General features: G+C 40.2%; 1 protein-coding gene across 2 annotated transcripts; it reads left to right on the forward strand.

The window, feature by feature from the left end:
* Nucleotides 1-10,508: 10,508 nt before the first annotated feature.
* Nucleotides 10,509-14,284, forward strand: LOC117481762 (E3 ubiquitin-protein ligase TRIM21-like). Of its 2 annotated transcripts, none has more exons than XM_034129649.1 (2): nt 10,509-10,576; nt 12,078-14,284. In XM_034129649.1, exon 2 carries the CDS (start codon nt 12,086-12,088, stop codon nt 13,727-13,729), a length of 1,644 nt encoding a protein of 547 aa, XP_033985540.1. In that variant the 5' UTR covers nt 10,509-10,576; nt 12,078-12,085; the 3' UTR covers nt 13,730-14,284. The 2 variants fall into 2 exon arrangements, with proteins under 2 accessions (XP_033985540.1, XP_033985541.1); XM_034129650.1 differs by having other exon boundaries at nt 10,548-10,566.
* Nucleotides 14,285-20,262: the final 5,978 nt, after the last annotated feature.

A 20,262-nucleotide genomic window follows, 5' to 3' on the forward strand; every position in this document is an offset into this window, starting at 1 on the left:
AATCCAGCAACTGTTCCGACTGTTCAATAAGTAAGGACAAATTCAAAAAATAAAGTATGGCCATTGTTGGACTATTAAATAGACCACCATTTAAAACCACTTTGTCCTTGGTCATCATGACAGGTTATCCTGTACATGTTTGTCACAAACTGTGTCTCCTCATATATCAGTGTTTGGTGTACAGTACAGTGACTCCATGCTGATCTCTCCTTTGTGTTGTGCTCCATCCAGTGGACACTCTGCGCCATAACACCAGGAAGTGATGTACATGGACGCTGGTGTTACTGAAGTACAACCAGCTAATAGATTGATAATGGATCAAATAAAACCAGCATTATTTTTACAATATATTTTAATTAGCTATTTAAATGTTTGCTTGTTTCAGATAATATAACGTTACCCATTCTTACTTTGATTTACACTGCATATTCTATTGTGTTGTCTTTGCCTTTTAATCAATTAAACTTAACAACAAGAAATAATATTTTCCTTAATGTCTATGTTTGATATCCTTTAACCTGTTAAGCCCCGAGCCTGTCTTTCAGGTCTCAGGCTCAAAAATGACATTCCCAGAACAAATGACAATATCTTCACTTCTAAAAGGGGTAAATTAATAATCTTTTTTCTCAAAGTAATGATAAACCTGTGAGTTGGATGTAGAAAAGTCAGAATCAATATAGATGTTTTTTATTTATTTTTTTATTCAGATTGAACATGGTAAAAAAATTTAAATTATAGTGTCCGTTCAAAAAAGAAACATTACTTATTGTGAAAACCACCCTTGAATGATGGGATAGTAGACTAAAAGCTTTAGAAATCCAAACTATAACATATAATAAGTACCCTGTATAAAGATTGATGCAAAACAAGTGACATTTGACCTTTTTAGAGAGATTTAGAAAACAAAAACCACTTCTGGGGTCATTTGGGTGCATTTTCCATATCTCTGGCCCCCCTCGGTCGATTTTGATGATTGACACCTCTTTTGAACCGTTAGAGCCAATATAATCGAGGGGAAGTTCCTAAAAATCCATCTAAACATTACCCATTGGTGAATGAGTGATGCCTAGCCAGAATGCCCAAACAGGAAGCTGTCATACACTCTTGTACACTGATAAAAGTAAAACATAGTGGTTGTTCGTTTGATGTGTTTATTCTCACTCAAATAATTTTAAATTATTAGTTTGATTATTTAAACTAATATTCCTGATTTATATTTATGGTTGAACCTATTGTTTTATATTGATAGAATATAAACTGACAGAAGGACATTGAAACTGAAACCATTCATTTGTTCAATGTAGTTTTATTAGATCAAGCTTAATTTGCGCATGCGCATTGATGACATCGCACACAGAATGTTCTGGCAGTACTCGCTGTCTTTCGCAGTTCGGTGGAGGTAACCAGCAGACTTCATCCGCCTTTGACACTTGGAAAACGAGCACATGTGATACTGGTAAGGATAAAATAATATTAATATATATATAATATAATTTCACATACCGAAACGTTAACGTTTGTCTGAGTATATCTTCCGTTGACTCTGGCCGGCTGTTGATAATCCTTATAAGCTAACGCTAGCATGCTTTATTCAGACATTAGCCTTAGCCTTTAGCCCACTTGGAGTTATGGGTGGCTAACGTTACTACAGTCCGGTAGCTCCGTTAAGAAAAGGTAACGTTATTTATGGGAAACGTTAGCCTACGTGTGTCTGGCCGTGACTCTGACAGTAGGCCGTAAAAGCTTGTGCTAACGTTTAGCATGCGCTAATGTTTAGCATGCGCTAACGTTTAGCATGCTTTATTCAGACCACACATTATCCAGTGAAGAACACTCAGCAGAGCATATACTTCTCAACACAACATTAACTGTAACGTTAAATGTTCTTAACTGAGCTAGCGGACTGTAAAAACACTACCCACCCATGACTCCAATTCGACTAAAGGCTAAAGTCAATGTCTGAATAAAGCATGCTAACGTTAGCTTTAGCGGCCTACCAGCGCTCGGCATGAGTCATGGCCAGATTCAAAGGCAGATATACTCAGACAAACATTAAGTATCAACTTTAACTTTTCTTAACTGAGGCTTGGTGGCCTGTAAACAGTATGAACAGGCGGGCCGGTTTTCTATTGTAAATAAATAGATAAGACTATGAATTTGTATTTATTACCAGAGTAGAAATTCTGGTGTTAAACATCAATTTAAGGACAGAGTAAGTGGGCTTCTTTCATATTGACGAGCGACTTATATTTGAATTTTCGAGTTCAATTGATAAAGATATTGTAAATGTGACGTTAGTTTACAACATTGTGTTATATATTTTTACATCACCAAAATGTTGACCACTGTCCTAAAATAAAGTATAGGCTTTGAGTAACGAATTTAAGTTTAATGTTTGATATATTTTGAATATGTCAATGATCTTCTTGTAGCTTAAACACTTTGATGGCTAATTAAAGACTAATGAAAGGTTTTATCTTTAAACTTCAGGGAAGCAGCCGTCTATTCCTACTGTTCTACCCATGTGGATGTTCCTGTGAATGGTCATTGCTTGTGGTAAGTTTAAAAAAAAAATGAGGGTATTCGCTATAATCAGGCCACCCTTCAAATTGGGCTCTGGCGAACATGTTGTTTGCCGCTGTGTGTCAATAAATATGTGGATTAATTCATTTAAATGTTACATTCATACAAGCTGACTTGGAGTACTTTTAATCAAACCATTGGCTCTTTATAAAAAAATATGTGTATTATAAATTCTCAGTGTTTTTTGTTTTCTATGCTGCTTATATTTTCTAGGTAAATGCTGAGTTCATGCGCATAACAACATTTCCATTGGAAACAAAGTTCTTGGCGCAGTTGGACAAACACTCCACTAAACTGCTGCAGGTCATCAGGAGCAGGGGAGGAGTTGTGAAACAGAAGACCACCGGGATCTTGCAGGTTTTAGATGAGGTATCTATGAATGAGTTTTTTATCTGTGGGATCAGTGGCTGAATAGTCCTTTTTTTTGCATTTGATTTATAATATATATATAACTGTTCTTACTCAGACTGTGGACATCACCATCAGAAGAGAATGCATCCTCAAATCTCTAATGATCTACCTGGGTGAACCTGTTGACCATCTCATCAAAGAATTCCAGGTAAGACCTCCCACTCACTCACAAGATGTTTGTTCATAAAAGAAAAATAACATATTTGTACTGCATGCAAATAACTGCTTGGTTAGAAAGCTAGTAATTTTTGATGACCTCCTGAGCTTTCCTCTTGGGCCACCATCCGACTAAACTGAGAACTTTCCTTTTTTCATCTATCCAGTATAATCTTGTATTTTTAAAAGGTAGCTGCAAACTTGGGGAAACTTTTGCGTCTCAGGCCTGTTGAACTACACTCTGTGGTCCTCCTCCATTTCCCTTTTTTTTGCATGATATGCAGGAAGCTGAGGCTGGAGAACTGGAGCAGGCAACAATGGCAATCTTTGTCATTGGGAAAGAGGATCAGTTTCATCGACCCAAAGACGTCAAGGTTCTCATCGAAGGAACAGAGGTCCTCAACGGCTTGCCCTCGGTTGCGACAGCTTTTGCCATGCTCTTCGGGCTCATATACGCACTGAACTTAAGATATCCTAAAGAACTGCAATCCACGTTTGAAGTTGTGCAAAAAGTCCTGATGGAGCTTGAGGGAAAAAAGATGAGCCCAAAAGTGAATAGACTGAGAACCCAGCTGTTCATCCCAGAGTAGACACTTTGTTGCACTCACTCACTTGCAGTTACCATTGTTCTTACATGGTAAGGTTTCTAAAACCAAGGTTTTATAATAATTATGCATTGTAAAAAATGTGCAAAAAAGTTTTGTGTTCAGAAGTTGCACTTACAGTATGACCGATTTTCACTGTAGAAGTTATGCATGTCTGCTCATTTTCAGAGATTACATGTCTCACAGGCGCAAGTTGTCAGTGTTGCTTTAAAAAAAGTGTGCAGTTGATTATAAGGACAAGTCCTTTTTCTAAGAGTTTGATGTTTGGAAGCGGCACATATTAACTGTGGTACTGTTGTGCACCGACAGAAATGCTAGAGAGATGCATGTTATTTACGTTTGCTTTCTCTCATTCCAGGCTTCCTGATTATTTTCACCTGTGTCTCCTGTGCTCATCAATGTCAGCCCCGCCCCTGATTGGTCCCACCTGTGTCTAGTTACCCTGTGCTTATATTCCCCTGTCTCCCAAGTGTTCTTTGTCAGTTCGTATTGTCTCTTGCTATGGTCAGGTCTATGCTCTTTGCACTCTTGTAAAGTTTGATTCCTCACTACGTGAGCGCTTTCATTTTGTTCCTCTATTTTTGTCATCTCGGTTAGAGATTTGATAGTTACCTTTTTTGTTGTTCATTGCTGTATTTTGGAAAATAAAGTATCTTACTAATACTTTACCTCTGTCTCCCGGGTCGTGCAATTGGGTCCTACATCCTAAGTGTCTGAGTTCGTAACAAATTCTATTTACTGCCTAAACATTGTTCCTTGTATTATCCTAAATAGTTTGACCTTGTTTCCTCAGAAGGCTTCTCAGACTACATGGAGGATCCCTCAGAGAAACACAGTTTCCACGTTCAGTTCCCCCCCGCTGAGAGTAGGCAGCTCCACACCCTCAGGACTACATCCTGACCGCTGCTGCCATACTGCAGCAAACAGGAGGGAACGGAGGTGAAAACACACTTTATACATTTAGATATGTGGAGCACAAAGAAAAGCATTGCTAAAAAACATTTAGCAGCTAAACTGTGGATAACAAGTAAACCACATTGGTTTGTTATTCAATATTCAAAAGCTTTTTGAATCATTACATGTCACTTGTTAGACGCTTTTATCCAAAGCTTACATACTCAATACTGTGGGCAATCCCCACAGGAGCACTTTGGGGTGAAGTGTCTCAGGGACACAACGACATGCTGACTGCAGTGGGGTTTGAACCTGTGCTCCCCTGATCCGAACACCAATGCACTTATCCACACCGCCACACGCCTCCCTATCATGTCCTGAGAGCCCTCCATCCCCCAATTGCTAGTGCCTTCACCATTTAAAATGTTAATAGTCAAATCAAAGGTGTTCCCCGTGTTCCTCCTGTTGTGTGCCTGCAGAGACAGATTTGGACAATGTTGTGTCGTTGTTGCGATTAAACTGATCTTGTATCTTGCATATTTCACCTTAGGAAAGTGGGCACGCGATGACAGCTTCCTTGACACCATCATGGCGATGGCCCGCCGTGCCATGGTCAGCAAGGAGAATGAGGACCTGCGTGCCAAGGAGATGCACGACGAACGGCTGCTGCATTCACACAAGGCCCAGGAATCGAGGTGGAGCAACAAAATACCTTTCAGGCTGGGCTTCTGGCAGTACTAAGCGAGCTGATTAAATCCAACAGGCCTTCAATACAAAAATTAAGAAAAACTTGTCGTTGATAAACTGTACAATGACTTGTTGGGAGGCGTGTGGTGCAGTGGTCTGGTGCGTTGGTGTTCGGATCAGGGGAGCACAGGTTCAAACCCCACTGCAGTCAGGATGTCGTTGTGTCCCTGGGCAAGACACTTCACCCCAAATTGCCTACACCTGTGACAGTTAATTTTGTATTATTGTGATTATATATATATGCCACTGTTATTAATACTGACACCTAACTTTGCACAAAGGTGTGTCTGCTGCTGAGCCTACCTATTGTTATTATATATATATATATATATATATATATATTGCCACTGTTATTATATTGTTTTGATACTACTGACACTTATTGATCTGCTGCTGATAAATAAGAGAACCTACATGCACGGCACTAGCATCATGACTGTCTTTGTTTAAACCAGCAGCAGTGCAGCGGTACACAGACTAACCTGTGTGTGTGTAACGTAGTTCTTCAGGTGTGCATGCTTAACATGTATGTATACAAACGTTTTTAAAGAGCTTTCAACCTCATCCCATTGTCTTTAACACACATTTAACATAATATACTCATTAATATACAAATATACAGTATGAGTACTGTTTTGATACTGACATTTAATCTTTGCACTAAGGTGTGTCTGCACTATTGTAATTGTGTCTGTTGACTGGTAAATAAAAGAGAACAAAATGCACTGTACAAAATATCAGCTTTATTGTCAATTTACAATTTCCATGCTGTTCAGATGCCTCTCCACAACGTTGCTTCCAGGCGAATACAGAGGAGTTGAAAAGAGCCCTTGGACATTCGGAAATCTTCGATCCACTGCACATGTTGGCACCACCTCCCACCAGGCCGACGTTCTATTGTTCACCCAGAGTTCCGTAGTATTCGCATATCTGGAACACATACAAAGACACAAATTAGCCCTACATAACTCCATAAATCCTACATTAGATAGTATTAATGTGATTTAATGAACGTACCATTGCTGTTCTTTGGGCGTGATAACGGCCATCATCCTCGGCTGTACAACGGCGAAACATGTCCATCGCATGTGATTTCGTCGTCTAATCCTTTTGTTAAGGCTTCTTAACCGCCTTCGCCTCCGACTCAGCATTTCTATTGCATTTGAATGGTCGATCTGTATTTGTATTTGTGGCTGAGTTATTGGCTTAAATAACTCTGTTACGAAGCTGTATAACACGACCACCAAAACGTCAACTCCATACCGTGTCTGAGGTCGGAAGGTAAACAGAAGCATCCAGCGGAAGCGGACGTTTTTTTTCTTCTTCTCTCGGTTTTTTGGCGGATTGCAACTTTAAGGTGCATACCGCCACCTACTGTACTCGCCGTGAAGTTGTTTGCAGCCTGCCAGTAAAAGCTAAGCAGAAGAAGAAGTGACGTCAGCGGCTCATTTGCCTAATCCACCCCCAGGAACTCATTTTGGTGTGAACGCGATCTGCTTTAGTTCGTCAGAACTAAAAGAACTCTCATGAACTAAAGTTCTCAGGAACTACTGTGGGAAAAGTACTTGGTGTGAACGCGCCTTAGCAAGCTAGCAACACTACTGAGACCACGGCCATGCTCCCAAGCCGAAGCTTCAACCACTTTCTCCGCAACACTACACACCCCGCTCAGCGATCCCAAGGGAACTGCCGCTTACCTGAGGTTAAACGATGAGTATCTGTCAGTTGATGTGAAAGTCTGCTACCCCCTAGTGGCCACAAGTGAAATTATGCAGATTTAAAGGAAACCACTATTTAAACATGTTTTACCAATGCAAAAAAAGAAACAATTATTCCTTTAACCCTTAGATGCACGAGTGACTGGACCCTACACTCTTCCATAAGTGGGTCTAAAAGGACCCGTATTAGAATAATATGTGTTTTTATGCAATCTTTGTCATTTTGGTTAAGAAAAATCTCTTGTATAATATTTAGTATTATATTTTGGTTCACACTAGAAATATTTTATATTTAATTTTTCACTATTGATAATTTTAGAAATTTCTTTTACATTTTGAAAAAACACGTTTTCCCATAGGATTCCATAGAAAATGCATGCGGGTCAGTTTTGACCCACTTATGGAAGCTTGGGGTAGTAATACAAAAACTACAATTTCTTAAAATGTAAATTTAAAATTAGAATGGCATGATATCCAAAACATGTTTTTTGAGGAATAGCTAGAATATGAAATGATAAAAAAATGTAATTACAAAGATACTTCAAGAAAACCACCTCACCGGGTCCAAAAAGACCCACTTATGCATCTAAGGGTTAAAAAAAAAAAGGTTTTATAGGTTTAATAAATGCACCCCACACACACACACACACACACACACACACACACACACACACACACACACACACACACACACACACACACACACACACACACGTGTTTACGGCGGATCTTTTTTCCCGCTGCAGAGATACACTGAACACTGAATGACTCCCCCTTTACCTCCCCCCCTCATTAATAATTCCCGGGCCAAACCCAGTGACAGGTTGGTGTGTGTCCAGCTCTCTCAGACGACAGCCACTCTGATAAAGAGCCGGACAGGTTTCACTGTAAAGACCTTTTTCTGACGTCTGTTATATGTTAACGTCAGCGGAAAAACAAACTACTAAACTACTGTAGGAACGCGTCATTTAAGAGTCTCTTGAACTCTGGTGATACCTGGTTTAATGACATATAAGAGCAGGTTAAAGAGTAGAACAGACACAGAGGAGCATTAAGTGCTTCTACATTTCAATATAACACATTTGTAATACTCTTTATTGTCATTTTTGTAAACATTCAGACATACCATACAACATACACACGCATACGTACTCAAATGTGTGCAGAATAGTTACTGTGCATATAACGTACATCTCTCCATGGGTGATAATAATCTCATTTTAATCATGTTTACAAGATATCTACGTATTTCTCAGTTTACATACCAATTACTTAAAGGGGACCTATCATGCAAAATGCACTTTTGTACGTCTTTTATACATGAATATGTGTCCCCGATGTTCCAGGGAACTCACGTGTCGTCTCAAGTGTCAGAAAACACAACCCTCTCTATTTTCCTCCATACCCAAATCTCTAAAAAAGGGGCTGCAACGGATCTGATAAAAACTGATCCAGATTTGAACACTGTCCTGACGTCAGGACGGTGGCGCTACGGCTATTGGGCTAACTCCACCAATCAGGAGGAGACAGCCACGGCCATTGCCGTTCGAAAGCGCTGGAGATGCAGTCAACATGTCGATGTGTCCTTGTGGAAGATATTGAACCCTGAGTTGCTGTGTGTGTGTGTGTGTGTGTCTGTGTGTGTGTGTGTGTGTGTGTGTGTGTGTGTGTGTGTGTGTGTGTGTGTGTGTGTGTGTGTGTGTAGCGCTTTTAGGGGTCATACAGACTGGATAGAGGGCTATATAAGTACAGTCCATTTATCCAGAAAAAAGCCAAAATACATAAATATTGGCCTAAAAATTACATAAAAAGTTGTACTATAGTATTACATAAATTATGGCAGAAAAAGTAACAGCAAAAAGGTCATAGTATATATATATATATGTTATATAGAACATTAATAAAAGCAAGTCATAATATTAATGATGCCCGTTAATGTCATACTAGCCTAAAGTATGTCATAAACATGTCGTAAAAAAGCCAGAGTATATTCTGTATTTTCTTAAGTCACATTTTTCAGTTCCCATCATAAATAAACTGTGTGTTCTATACATTTGTAACATTTTCTGACGTGTCTCTGTCTACTCTGAGGCTGCTGAGTGTAAATCATGTTTCTAAGAGCAGTGTTTCTGTAGTTTCTCGGCCGTTATGGTGCAGATTGTTTGAGAGAAGACTTTTTTCGAGGCTCTGGCTCAGAGACTTTCATGTTGGCTCGTGTGAAAATAAAACCTGAGTGCAAATCACAAACAGATGAGAGTTTGAGGAGGAGGCGGAGGGTCCGAGAGCAGCAGACAGATTATGAATGAGACTTTTAATTGTTAGTGACGGCAACAACTCGCCCACTTCTTCTTCTTCTGCTGCTCCATTAGAGGCAGTCAGACCTGAAACATCCATTATCAGATGCTGTGGCACAGAATATAAAACAATATGAAGCATTAAGAAAAAGCAGTGGCGGCGCCGGAGTATTTTTGTTGGGTAATCTATGGTAGGGCTAACCCATACAGTGGTGGGGCTCAAGTCAGTATTTGCCAGGCGTGTCGCCTGGGCTGCGCATCCAATTCTCAAGTGGTGGCTCACACAACAACCCCAGAGCCACCACTTGCGCCAGGTAAACAAGGTATATAAATGTCAGTAAACTTCCAAGTTATGCGAACATGTAAGCACAGTGTTTTCCCCTAGGATGGAGTCATGCACTTTGAACACAAAATGAATTGATGGATACAGCTCTCAACACTCATATGAAAGGGAGCTGTATACTTTTCAATAATCCACAAATCTTTAGAATATGATCACAACCAATAACAAATCATTTAAACTTCTTTATTCTTATCTTATGTTACCTAGTTAGTATTCTTTGTTTTTATTTATGCATATTTGACTAATCACTCCCCTTTTAAACTGTTTTTTGTACTGTCCTATAGTACACATTGGAATTATTTCTTACTTAACTTCTTTGATCGTTAAAGTAACTAAAGTAATCAAATACATGTAGTATAATAGTAGGTGGTGCTAGTTTTAATTACTGCCGGTTAGTTAAATATATAATAATACATCAAACAAATATGAAATATATTTAGCATTATTAATTCAAACTATTAACTTAAAAATGTTAAATACATGTAGTAGAATAAAAACAACAACACAGGCCTTTCACATGTGGAGTAGATAGATAGATAGTGTTACGGTTTTGTATTTATGTTTTCATTTTCCACCTTTGTTTTGAAATGTTTTCCTCCTTGTGTCTTCTCTGTTCCTTCTTCCTGTGTTTGCCTTCCTGTCGTTAGTTTCCCTGGTGTGTCTGATTGTCTGATTGTGTTCACCTGTTGCCCTTGTGTTTCTGCCTCCCTTACCCCAGCTGTGTCTTCTCTTGTGATTACCCGTCTCTGTATTTAGTCTTGTCTTCCCCTGTGTGCCTGGTCGGTTCATTGTTGGTTTTTCCTGTCTCCCTCCATGTCAGTCACGGTCAGTTTTGTTTGTATTCGCTACCTTGTGCTATTTATGTTTTTTCATGCCTTGTTTTTGTGCTCATCGGCTTTGGAATAAAGCTCGCCTTTTGTTTATAGACCTTTTTCCTTTTTGAAGTCTGCATTTGGGTCCTCCCTTTACCCTTTCCACATTACCTAACAGATAGATAGATAGATGAAGTATAATGTAGAATAACATGTAAATAAATAACAGTAACTCAACATTTTAAGCTATTCTCTCAAATGTAATTGTATGCTGGAATATTATGAGTTAAGATTATGATTGTTCAGGTACTAGGAAACTAAACCAGGAAGTATAAAACTAACAGGTGTCCACAAACATCAGCATCAGTTTCTCTCCACGTGGCCTCACGCTGCCCCCTACTGGTCAGAGGACAGTATTACATGTTTAAATAGTTTAAATCCATCACCTGTTTTTAATCATAATGCAGGTAACTGGGAATGTCTCAGGCTCACAGGAAAGTTGTTTACTTGTGTTTCTCTTGACTTGTGTGCTTACATATTTTGTGTCAAATCACCAGTGGTGGTGGTGGTATTTAGGTCCAGTAAAAGTAACTGTAAAATACTCTGATATAAGTAAAAGAAATGACAGTCCCGTAAGTGTAACTGTTATATAGATAGCTGTAGGTTATCTGTCGCCACTTTTTAATTTAATCCTAACCCCCAACACTCCTCTGAAACAAAAGAAAAAGTGCGTATATTTAGAGTATCTGAAAAAAAAAAAAAAAAAGTACGTATTTAGAGTCTGAAAAATACGCACTTTTTTGTTTTGTTTTGGTATATCTAGATACAAATTCATGCTAAATAATACACCAGTACCATACTGCAGACTCTTTTTTTGTGTCAGGGGTGTGTCATATTAAAAGCTTACCACCAAAGAACCAGTTTGAGGTTTAAAATGTGAGGCAAATAGGTGTGTCACAAAGTACTGAGAGCTTTGTTATCAGTGTTGTTTAATATACATTGGTCTACACTAGGGCTAAGGATGTTATCAATAATATATCATCATCTGGATATTAGACTAGATATAGTGTCAGATTTTTCCAAAATAATAAAATTGCACAAGTGTCATTTCCTGGTTTTAAAGGCTGCATTTCAGTAAAGTGATGTAACTTTCTTAAACTACCAAACTGTTCAAACCATTTGCTTTTTTCTGATTATCCATCAAAAATGTTATTGTGTAAATATTTTGTGCACAAATAGTCAATCTACAATATTGTTAGAGGTGGTGGGGGAAAAATGTTGTGATGTTTTATATTCTCCATATCGCCCAGCCGTAGTCTAAACAACAGGATAAGGAAACATTCATTGCTGTTTTGCCATGGTAGCTATCTTGAACCTATTATGTCTTGAATGTTAACGGTTGCAAGTCAAAACAGCATATATTAAATTGTAATGACTCTGGCCAATTTCAATCTAATTTCTTTATTTTTCTGTAACTGTATTTTAAAGAAAATATTCTTCCTTCCACACTACAGGTGTAGATATGGCTACTGCAAATTATGTACCACCAGAAGATCGGTTTCTGTGCTCCATCTGTCTGGATGTGTTCACTGATCCAGTCACTATACCATGTGGACACAACTTCTGCAAAACCTGCATCACTGAACACTGGGATACAAGTGACAGGTGCCAGTGTCCCATGTGTAATAAAGAGTTCAACACAAGACCTGAGCTTCACGTTAACACTTTCATCTCTGAGATGGTCGCTGAGTTCAGACAGTCGGCTCAACAGAAAGCCAGCAGCAGCAGCAGCAGCAGCAGCAGCTCAGAGCAACAAGTCTTCAAACCAGGAGAAGTTCCCTGTGACGTCTGCACTGAAACCAAACTGAAGGCCCTGAAGTCCTGCCTGGTGTGTCTGACCTCCTACTGTGAGACTCACCTGGAGCCTCATCTGACAGCTTCAAGCCTGAAAAGACATCAGCTGATCGACCCTGTGGAGAACCTGGAAGACAGGATGTGTCCGAAGCACGATAAACCTCTGGAGCTGTTCTGTAAGACCGACCAGACATGTGTCTGTATGCTCTGCACTGTTTCAGACCACAAGATGCATGATGTTGTTCCTCTGAAAGAAGGATATGAAGGGGAGAAGGCAGAGCTTGAGACAGAAACTCAGCAGATGATCCAGAAGAGACAACTGAAGATTGAGGAGATCAAACACTCAGTGGACCTCAGTAAAGAAGAAGCAGACAGAGAGGTAGCAGAAGGAGTTCAGGTCTTCACTGCTCTGGAGTCTGTTGAGAGAGGCCAGGCCAATCTCATCAACACGATCAAAGAGAAGCAGAAAACTACAGAAAACCAGGCGGAAGATTTAATCAAAGAGCTGGAACAGGAAATCTCTGAGCTGGAAAAGAGAAGCTCTGAGGTGGAGCAGGTCACACACTCTGAAGACCATCTAATTCTTCTCCAAAGATTCATGTCTCTTAAAGTTGCTCCACCCACCAAGGACTGGACAGAGGTCAGCATCCATTCATCACATGAGGGAACTGTGGTGAGAGCTGTGGTTCAGCTGGAGGAGACTTTCAGTAAAGAGATGAAGAAGCTGCTCGATGAGGCTGAGCTGAAGAGGGTCCAGAAGTACGCAGTGGATGTGACTCTTGATCCAGATACAGCACATCCTAAACTCATTCTGTCTGATGGTGGAAAACAAGTGAGTGATGGTGATGTGAAGAGGAATCTCCCAGACAACCCAGAGAGATTTTCTGATCGTCCTTGTGTTTTAGGAAAGCAGAGTTTCTCTTCAGGCAGATTTTACTTTGAGGTTCAAGTTAAAGGAAAGACTGAGTGGACTTTAGGAGTGGCCAGAGAGTCAATAAACAGGAAGGGAGATATCACACTGGGCCCTCAGTGGGGTAACTGGACTATATGGCTGAGAAATGGAAATGAGTACAGAGCTCTTGATGGTCCTTCAGTCCTTCTCTCTCTGAAGTCTCAGCCTCAGAAGGTGGGGGTGTTTGTGGATTATGAGGAGGGTCTGGTCTCCTTTTATGATGTAGATGCTGCAGCTCTTATCTATTCCTTTACTGGCTGCTCCTTCACTGAGAAACTCTACCCACTCTTTGGTCCTGGTCTTAATGATGGTGGTAAAAACTCTACACCTCTGATCATCTCTCCTGTCAGAGTAAACTAATCACTTATCCTATATTGATTTATTTCCATTCAAGGTAATAAACAAACATATTTAGTATCAAAACTGTATAGCTTCCATCTTATTTTCTACAGAATCTGTTTACTCTGGCAAATTGATTTACACAAGTCAACATTGTAAATTGCTGCATTGATCTTTGTGGAGAATATCTATTTAAACATCTGATGAAGCAACAAACATTATGTTTTACTTCCAGAAGGAATCAGTGTTTCTGAAACCATGAAATATGTTCCCTTCAGTGTGACGAAATTGTTTTCTATTTGTTGTGCAGCCAAAAAAATGCTTACTTTTCTAATGTAACGGGGCCTTTATTATACGTATAAGGGATATTACATGCTTTTAGTGTCTACAGAATAGAGTATTCAATTGTTATCAGCATAAAAAGTTGGACTACATTTGTAGAATAAATGCCAGCAACATGTTCTACTTTGTGTAAAAAGGTGGTTTGGTTAATTACTGGTAACTTGAATCAAAGACATCTGTGAATGTGTTTGTAAAATAAAAAAACCTGTAAAATAAACTTTTTGTTGAACGACAGACCTGAGTGAGCAGTGACTTGAGCATCCAACACTACACAGATAAGTCTGGTTTAAATGTTAAGTTGTATTTCATGATACATTAATTAGATTTTTATAAATCCAGCTCAGGAATGATGGACTCTGCCACTACCTATGAACACTACTATATACAGAGAGGAAGTCACTGCATTTAAATAATAAATAGCTATCTTTGACAACTACAAATAGAATGAAAAATGCAGTTTCATTTAATTAAAATCTCCTGGTTTATAATTATTTGACCTCAACTCTATCGAGGGATGGGTGAAATGTCAAATCAACTATACCCATTATAGGTAATTTCATCCCCATCAGTATAAGGGGTTTAACAATACCAACAACTCAAGATATGATAGTATAAGGATAACAAGTCAATGATATTTGTCAAGATTAGAAAAATAAATTATGATCTTTCATGAATGTATGAATCTGATGCATGAGCATTTGTATTAATTGGTTAATAATTAACTTGAAAGGCGTCCATTTTCCTTCTTTGAGTTTATTTCTTAAAAAAAGAAATCCATGAAATAAAGTTCTCTGCACTTTTAAATGTAGAATTAACTCACAATGAGGTCCTCTTTTGAGAAATAAAATCAGTTCCCAGTTTTATTTTGTACATATAGATCAAACTAATGCTAAATAATACACCAGTCCTGCAATAAATATAATGGGCATCAATGAGGGTAAACTAAATAACAGAAAAAGGTCAAAGTAGTCGCATATCTAAAATTCTCTTATTTGACATTACATTGTATATTACTATATTCAAATACTAGATTGATCTTCCCGTGGCGAAAGAGGTTAAAAATCTCTGTGTCAAATAAACTAAACTGTTCTGGTTAAAGTATAGCTGAGACAGTTTCAACACAAATAATAAAAGTTAGCAACACTTTTCACATATCTCACTCCTCCCCACTTTTAACACCACCTTTGCTCCATTTTAACCTGAAGAGTCGCTGGTATTTCACAACACCTGTGTGAATCAGAGGGAGGGAACACAACATGTGCAGTGAGAGGAGGAGCTACAGTGGAAAGAGGAGAGCTTACACGTCACACTCAGGAAATGAAAGTTAAGTTAGTCAGAGAGGCAGCCACTCTGCAGTCGAGACTAGTCTCTGTTTCTGTCTAAGGAAAATACAAACTGAGTTCATCAGGTCTTTCTCAACAACACAGCAGAGTCTCTGTCAAACACTGGTGAGTACAGCTGATTATATTTACACTTTCAACTAAATATGATATAAGTATGGTGTTGTTTGTCCTCAGGCCTACGGTTCAGCCCTCTGGATTTAACTAACTTGTAACTGAATATCTGCGATTAGGAGTTTATCACCACCATCAGCGCTGCCGCTACCACGACCACCATCAACGCCACCGCCACCACGACCACTTTGACTAGTGGGACAATGCTTGGTCTTCTGGTTTCTAAACATATTTTTGTCCATAGCACGAGTGATCACACAAGAGGACGTGACGTCTGCCAACACTGTAGAGCTCTCCTCAGACCCTGGCTCAATCGGACCGCCAGTGACTAAAAGTGCAGGGGGAACATCAGTCCAGACTCTGCTACCTACCAAACCGTTGCCCAGGATGAACTGTATCCCCTCGATTGGCAAAGCTGGACGTACACCAACAGCCACCTCACCCTTAACAAGATCACAGTCAATATACATCCTATGAACAGGAATAGGAAGAACTTTTAATCCCATTCCCCAACTCAGAACGCTGTCACCAGTGTCACTTTCATAAGACAAAGGCAAAACAGAGTCAACAATATAGGAGTCAAAAGCCCCTGTGTCTCGCAAGATTTTGATTGGAACTCTGACATTGCTACCTACCAACGACACCAAGCCGTCTCGTATAAATGGAGCATAAGATGCCAAAACCTCAGATCCACATAAGTGGGATGTAAGCACATCGGCAACACAGCAGCTTTTCACAGGAGCAGCCAACGCAACAGGCCCAACAAAATATCTTCCTCCCTCAGATTTTGCTCCAAGCGCAGGACATTCTGCCTTCCAATGGCCTTTTTCACGACAGTAGTGGCAAATATCATTATTATCCACCTCAGATTTGACCAAACCCAATTTCCTTGGCTCCATCCCAAATGAACCAACATCAACAGCCTTTCTACTTCCTTCAAAAACAGTTAGGGCCCCAGAGCGCCCTCCGAACCTGCTCTTATGAAGCAACACAAACTCATCAGCTGCCACAGCAGCTTCAGCCGCAGAAGTGACCCTGTGTTCTGTTATGTAAGTAGCAATCTTGTCAGGAAGAATATTTTTGAACTGTTCCAAAGTCATGAGCACACACAAATCGTCAAAAGTAGTGACGTCAAGAGCAGTTAACCAACGCTTAAAATGAACAGACAAATCCCTCGCCATCTCCACATATGTTTGATCTTGTTTTTGCTCAAAGGACCTAAAACGCTGTCGATAGGCCTCTGGCACCAGTTCATATGCTCTAAGCACCGCCAATTTGATTTTACTATAGCTAGAGCTATCTTCCAGACATAAGGAGGAATATGCAGACTGTGCTCTTCCTGTGAGAACACACTGAAGCATCAGAGCGCAGTCTGCATCAGGCCAATCTCTAGCCCTAGCTACACGTTCAAATAATTTAAAAAACGTGTCGGGATCACTTTCATTAAAGTGAGGCAGCAAGCGCAGGTTATTAATATCAAAGCGATGAGGAGACCTGGGCACCTGTTCACCCTGCCCCTCACCAGACAACGCGCCATCTCTGAGACGATGTCCCTCCAACTCTATCTTGGCTTTCTCAGATTCTTGTCGCATCCGCTCCACTGTGATTTCCTTTTCAATTCCCAACTCATACTTCATTTTGTCATGTTCCCGATCACGTTCATACTTCATTCTGTCATGTTCCCGGTCATGTTCATACTTCATTCTGTCATGTTCCTGATCACGTTCATACTTTACTCTGTCATGTTCCTGATCACGTTCATACTTCATTCTGTCATGTTCCTGATCACGTTCATACTTCATTCTGTCATGTTCCTGATCACGTTCATACTTTACTCTGTCATGTTCCTGATCACGTTCATACTTTACTCTGTCATGTTCCTGATCACGTTCATACTTCATTCTGTCATGTTCCTGATCACGTTCATACTTCATTCTGTCATGTTCCTGATCACGTTCATACTTTACTCTGTCATGTTCCTGATCACGTTCATACTTTACTCTGTCATGTTCCCACTTAATTTTGTCATGTTCCTGCTGCAACAACAACATTTCCCTCTGCTGCTCAAAAGAAAGTGCACTAGCCTGAAAAAGAGGTTTTAACAAAACCCCCTCTTCCTTTGTAGCAAAAACTCCTGTCTCCCTTAATGTCGACACTATAGAGTCTTTTATGTTGTCTTTCATCCTTCTATCACCGACAATAGACACAGAGAAATGCTCAGCAATTAAGAGCAGCTGCTCTCTTGAAAAAGTGCCAAGAGACTCTTGAGACGGAGCTTCAATAAATGCCTCTACGTCAGCCATATTAACTTACACCGACCCCTCACCGGAACACAACACCGGACCTTTAAACCGAGAGAAGAGAAAAAAAAAAAAAACACAAAAACAAACCGGACAGATACCACCACGTTTATTATAATACGTCCAAAGTGGAACAACACTAATTTTTTGATTGGAGTTTCCCCACTAACTCACCATCCCACTGACTAATCTCCTCCCTAGTCTTCATGCAGTTACTTGTGGTGGGTATTTATGCACTGGAGACCGCTGGCCCAGCAAAGCGACTAGAGGTGCGTTCACACCGGAGTACTTTGGTGTACTTTTCCCACAATAGTTCATCAGAACTACGATATATTTGCGTTCACACCAAAAAGCCCCAGGAACTAAAGTAGCTCAAATGAGTTCGTCCGACCCGCTTTTCAGCCCCTGCTACAGAGCAGGGACTGTCGTGGGAGAAAACAGTTCGTACGTCTGATTGGCTGTGCGGAATGCAAACCACGCCCGTTTGACTCTGATTTTTTTTTTGGAAGCGGCCATTGTATTTGCTCGTTTACCCGAAGAGATTACTTTTGTGAAAGCAGTTATTATAGCAACACTAAATAAATCATCGGAGCGGTGGAATTGATGAGGATGTCTCGGCGCTTCTGGCGATTTACTCGGAGGACGCGAAGTGCGGAATTCAGAAGCTTCTACTGCATGCAGTTTCAGTGGATCAGCAAAGTTAGCAGACCTGGCAAAGTCATGTCGTGACGACTACGAAGGTAAAATAAAATACATGCACTGCACTGTTTTAATCTGCACAATACTGGTCTTAGATGTACTTTTATTTGCTCAGTAGATCGAGCTAGCCATGCTAGAACTTGCTAACGTTAGGTCCAAGCTGGCTAACAACATCTAGCTAGCTAGCTATTCTCAGCCGTGCCCGCTATAAACACGTATTGACTTGTGAATAAGTGTGCAATGTTCTGTAATTTGCTTCACTAACTCATGGCACTAATCGTGTGTTTCAGGCGAGGTGTTTCTCTCAGGATTAGAAACTAGTTTTCCCCTCCGGGATAAAACGATAATATAATGTTAGCAATTAGCATGCTAGCTGGACCTCTGTGGCTACACTGAGGTAAACAATAGATTGTAGTTGCTATAATTTCAAGTAATTTGCAACATTCATTCTACATGTTAATGGTAAAAGCTTAAACAGTTGATTACCTGCATGCCACAAAGACTGATGTTCTAATATTTTTGCACATTTAAGTAGAAATGTAATTGAAATTCTATTTACTGCCTAAACATTGTTCCTTGTATTATCCTAAATAGTTTGACCTTGTTTCCTCAGAAGGCTTCTCAGACTACATGGAGGATCCCTCAGAGAAACACAGTTTCCACGTTCAGTTCCCCCCCGCTGAGAGTAGGCAGCTCCACACCCTCAGGACTACATCCTGACCGCTGCTGCCATACTGCAGCAAACAGGAGGGAACGGAGGTGAAAACACACTTTATACATTTAGATATGTGGAGCACAAAGAAAAGCATTGCTAAAAAACATTTAGCAGCTAAACTGTGGATAACAAGTAAACCACATTGGTTTGTTATTCAATATTCAAAAGCTTTTTGAATCATTACATGTCACTTGTTAGACGCTTTTATCCAAAGCTTACATACTCAATACTGTGGGCAATCCCCACAGGAGCACTTTGGGGTGAAGTGTCTCAGGGACACAACGACATGCTGACTGCAGTGGGGTTTGAACCTGTGCTCCCCTGATCCGAACACCAATGCACTTATCCACACCGCCACACGCCTCCCTATCATGTCCTGAGAGCCCTCCATCCCCCAATTGCTAGTGCCTTCACCATTTAAAATGTTAATAGTCAAATCAAAGGTGTTCCCCGTGTTCCTCCTGTTGTGTGCCTGCAGAGACAGATTTGGACAATGTTGTGTCGTTGTTGCGATTAAACTGATCTTGTATCTTGCATATTTCACCTTAGGAAAGTGGGCACGCGATGACAGCTTCCTTGACACCGTCATGGCGATGGCCCGCCGTGCCATGGTCAGCAAGGAGAATGAGGACCTGCGTGCCAAGGAGATGCACGACGAACGGCTGCTGCATTCACACAAGGCCCAGGAATCGAGGTGGAGCAACAAAATACCTTTCAGGCTGGGCTTCTGGCAGTACTAAGCGAGCTGATTAAATCCAACAGGCCTTCAATACAAAAATTAAGAAAAACTTGTCGTTGATAAACTGTACAATGACTTGTTGGGAGGCGTGTGGTGCAGTGGTCTGGTGCGTTGGTGTTCGGATCAGGGGAGCACAGGTTCAAACCCCACTGCAGTCAGGATGTCGTTGTGTCCCTGGGCAAGACACTTCACCCCAAATTGCCTACACCTGTGACAGTTAATTTTGTATTATTGTGATTATATATATATGCCACTGTTATTAATACTGACACCTAACTTTGCACAAAGGTGTGTCTGCTGCTGAG

Source organism: Trematomus bernacchii, unplaced genomic scaffold, assembly GCF_902827165.1.
Source record: "Trematomus bernacchii unplaced genomic scaffold, fTreBer1.1, whole genome shotgun sequence".
Lineage (NCBI taxonomy): Eukaryota > Metazoa > Chordata > Actinopteri > Perciformes > Nototheniidae > Trematomus > Trematomus bernacchii.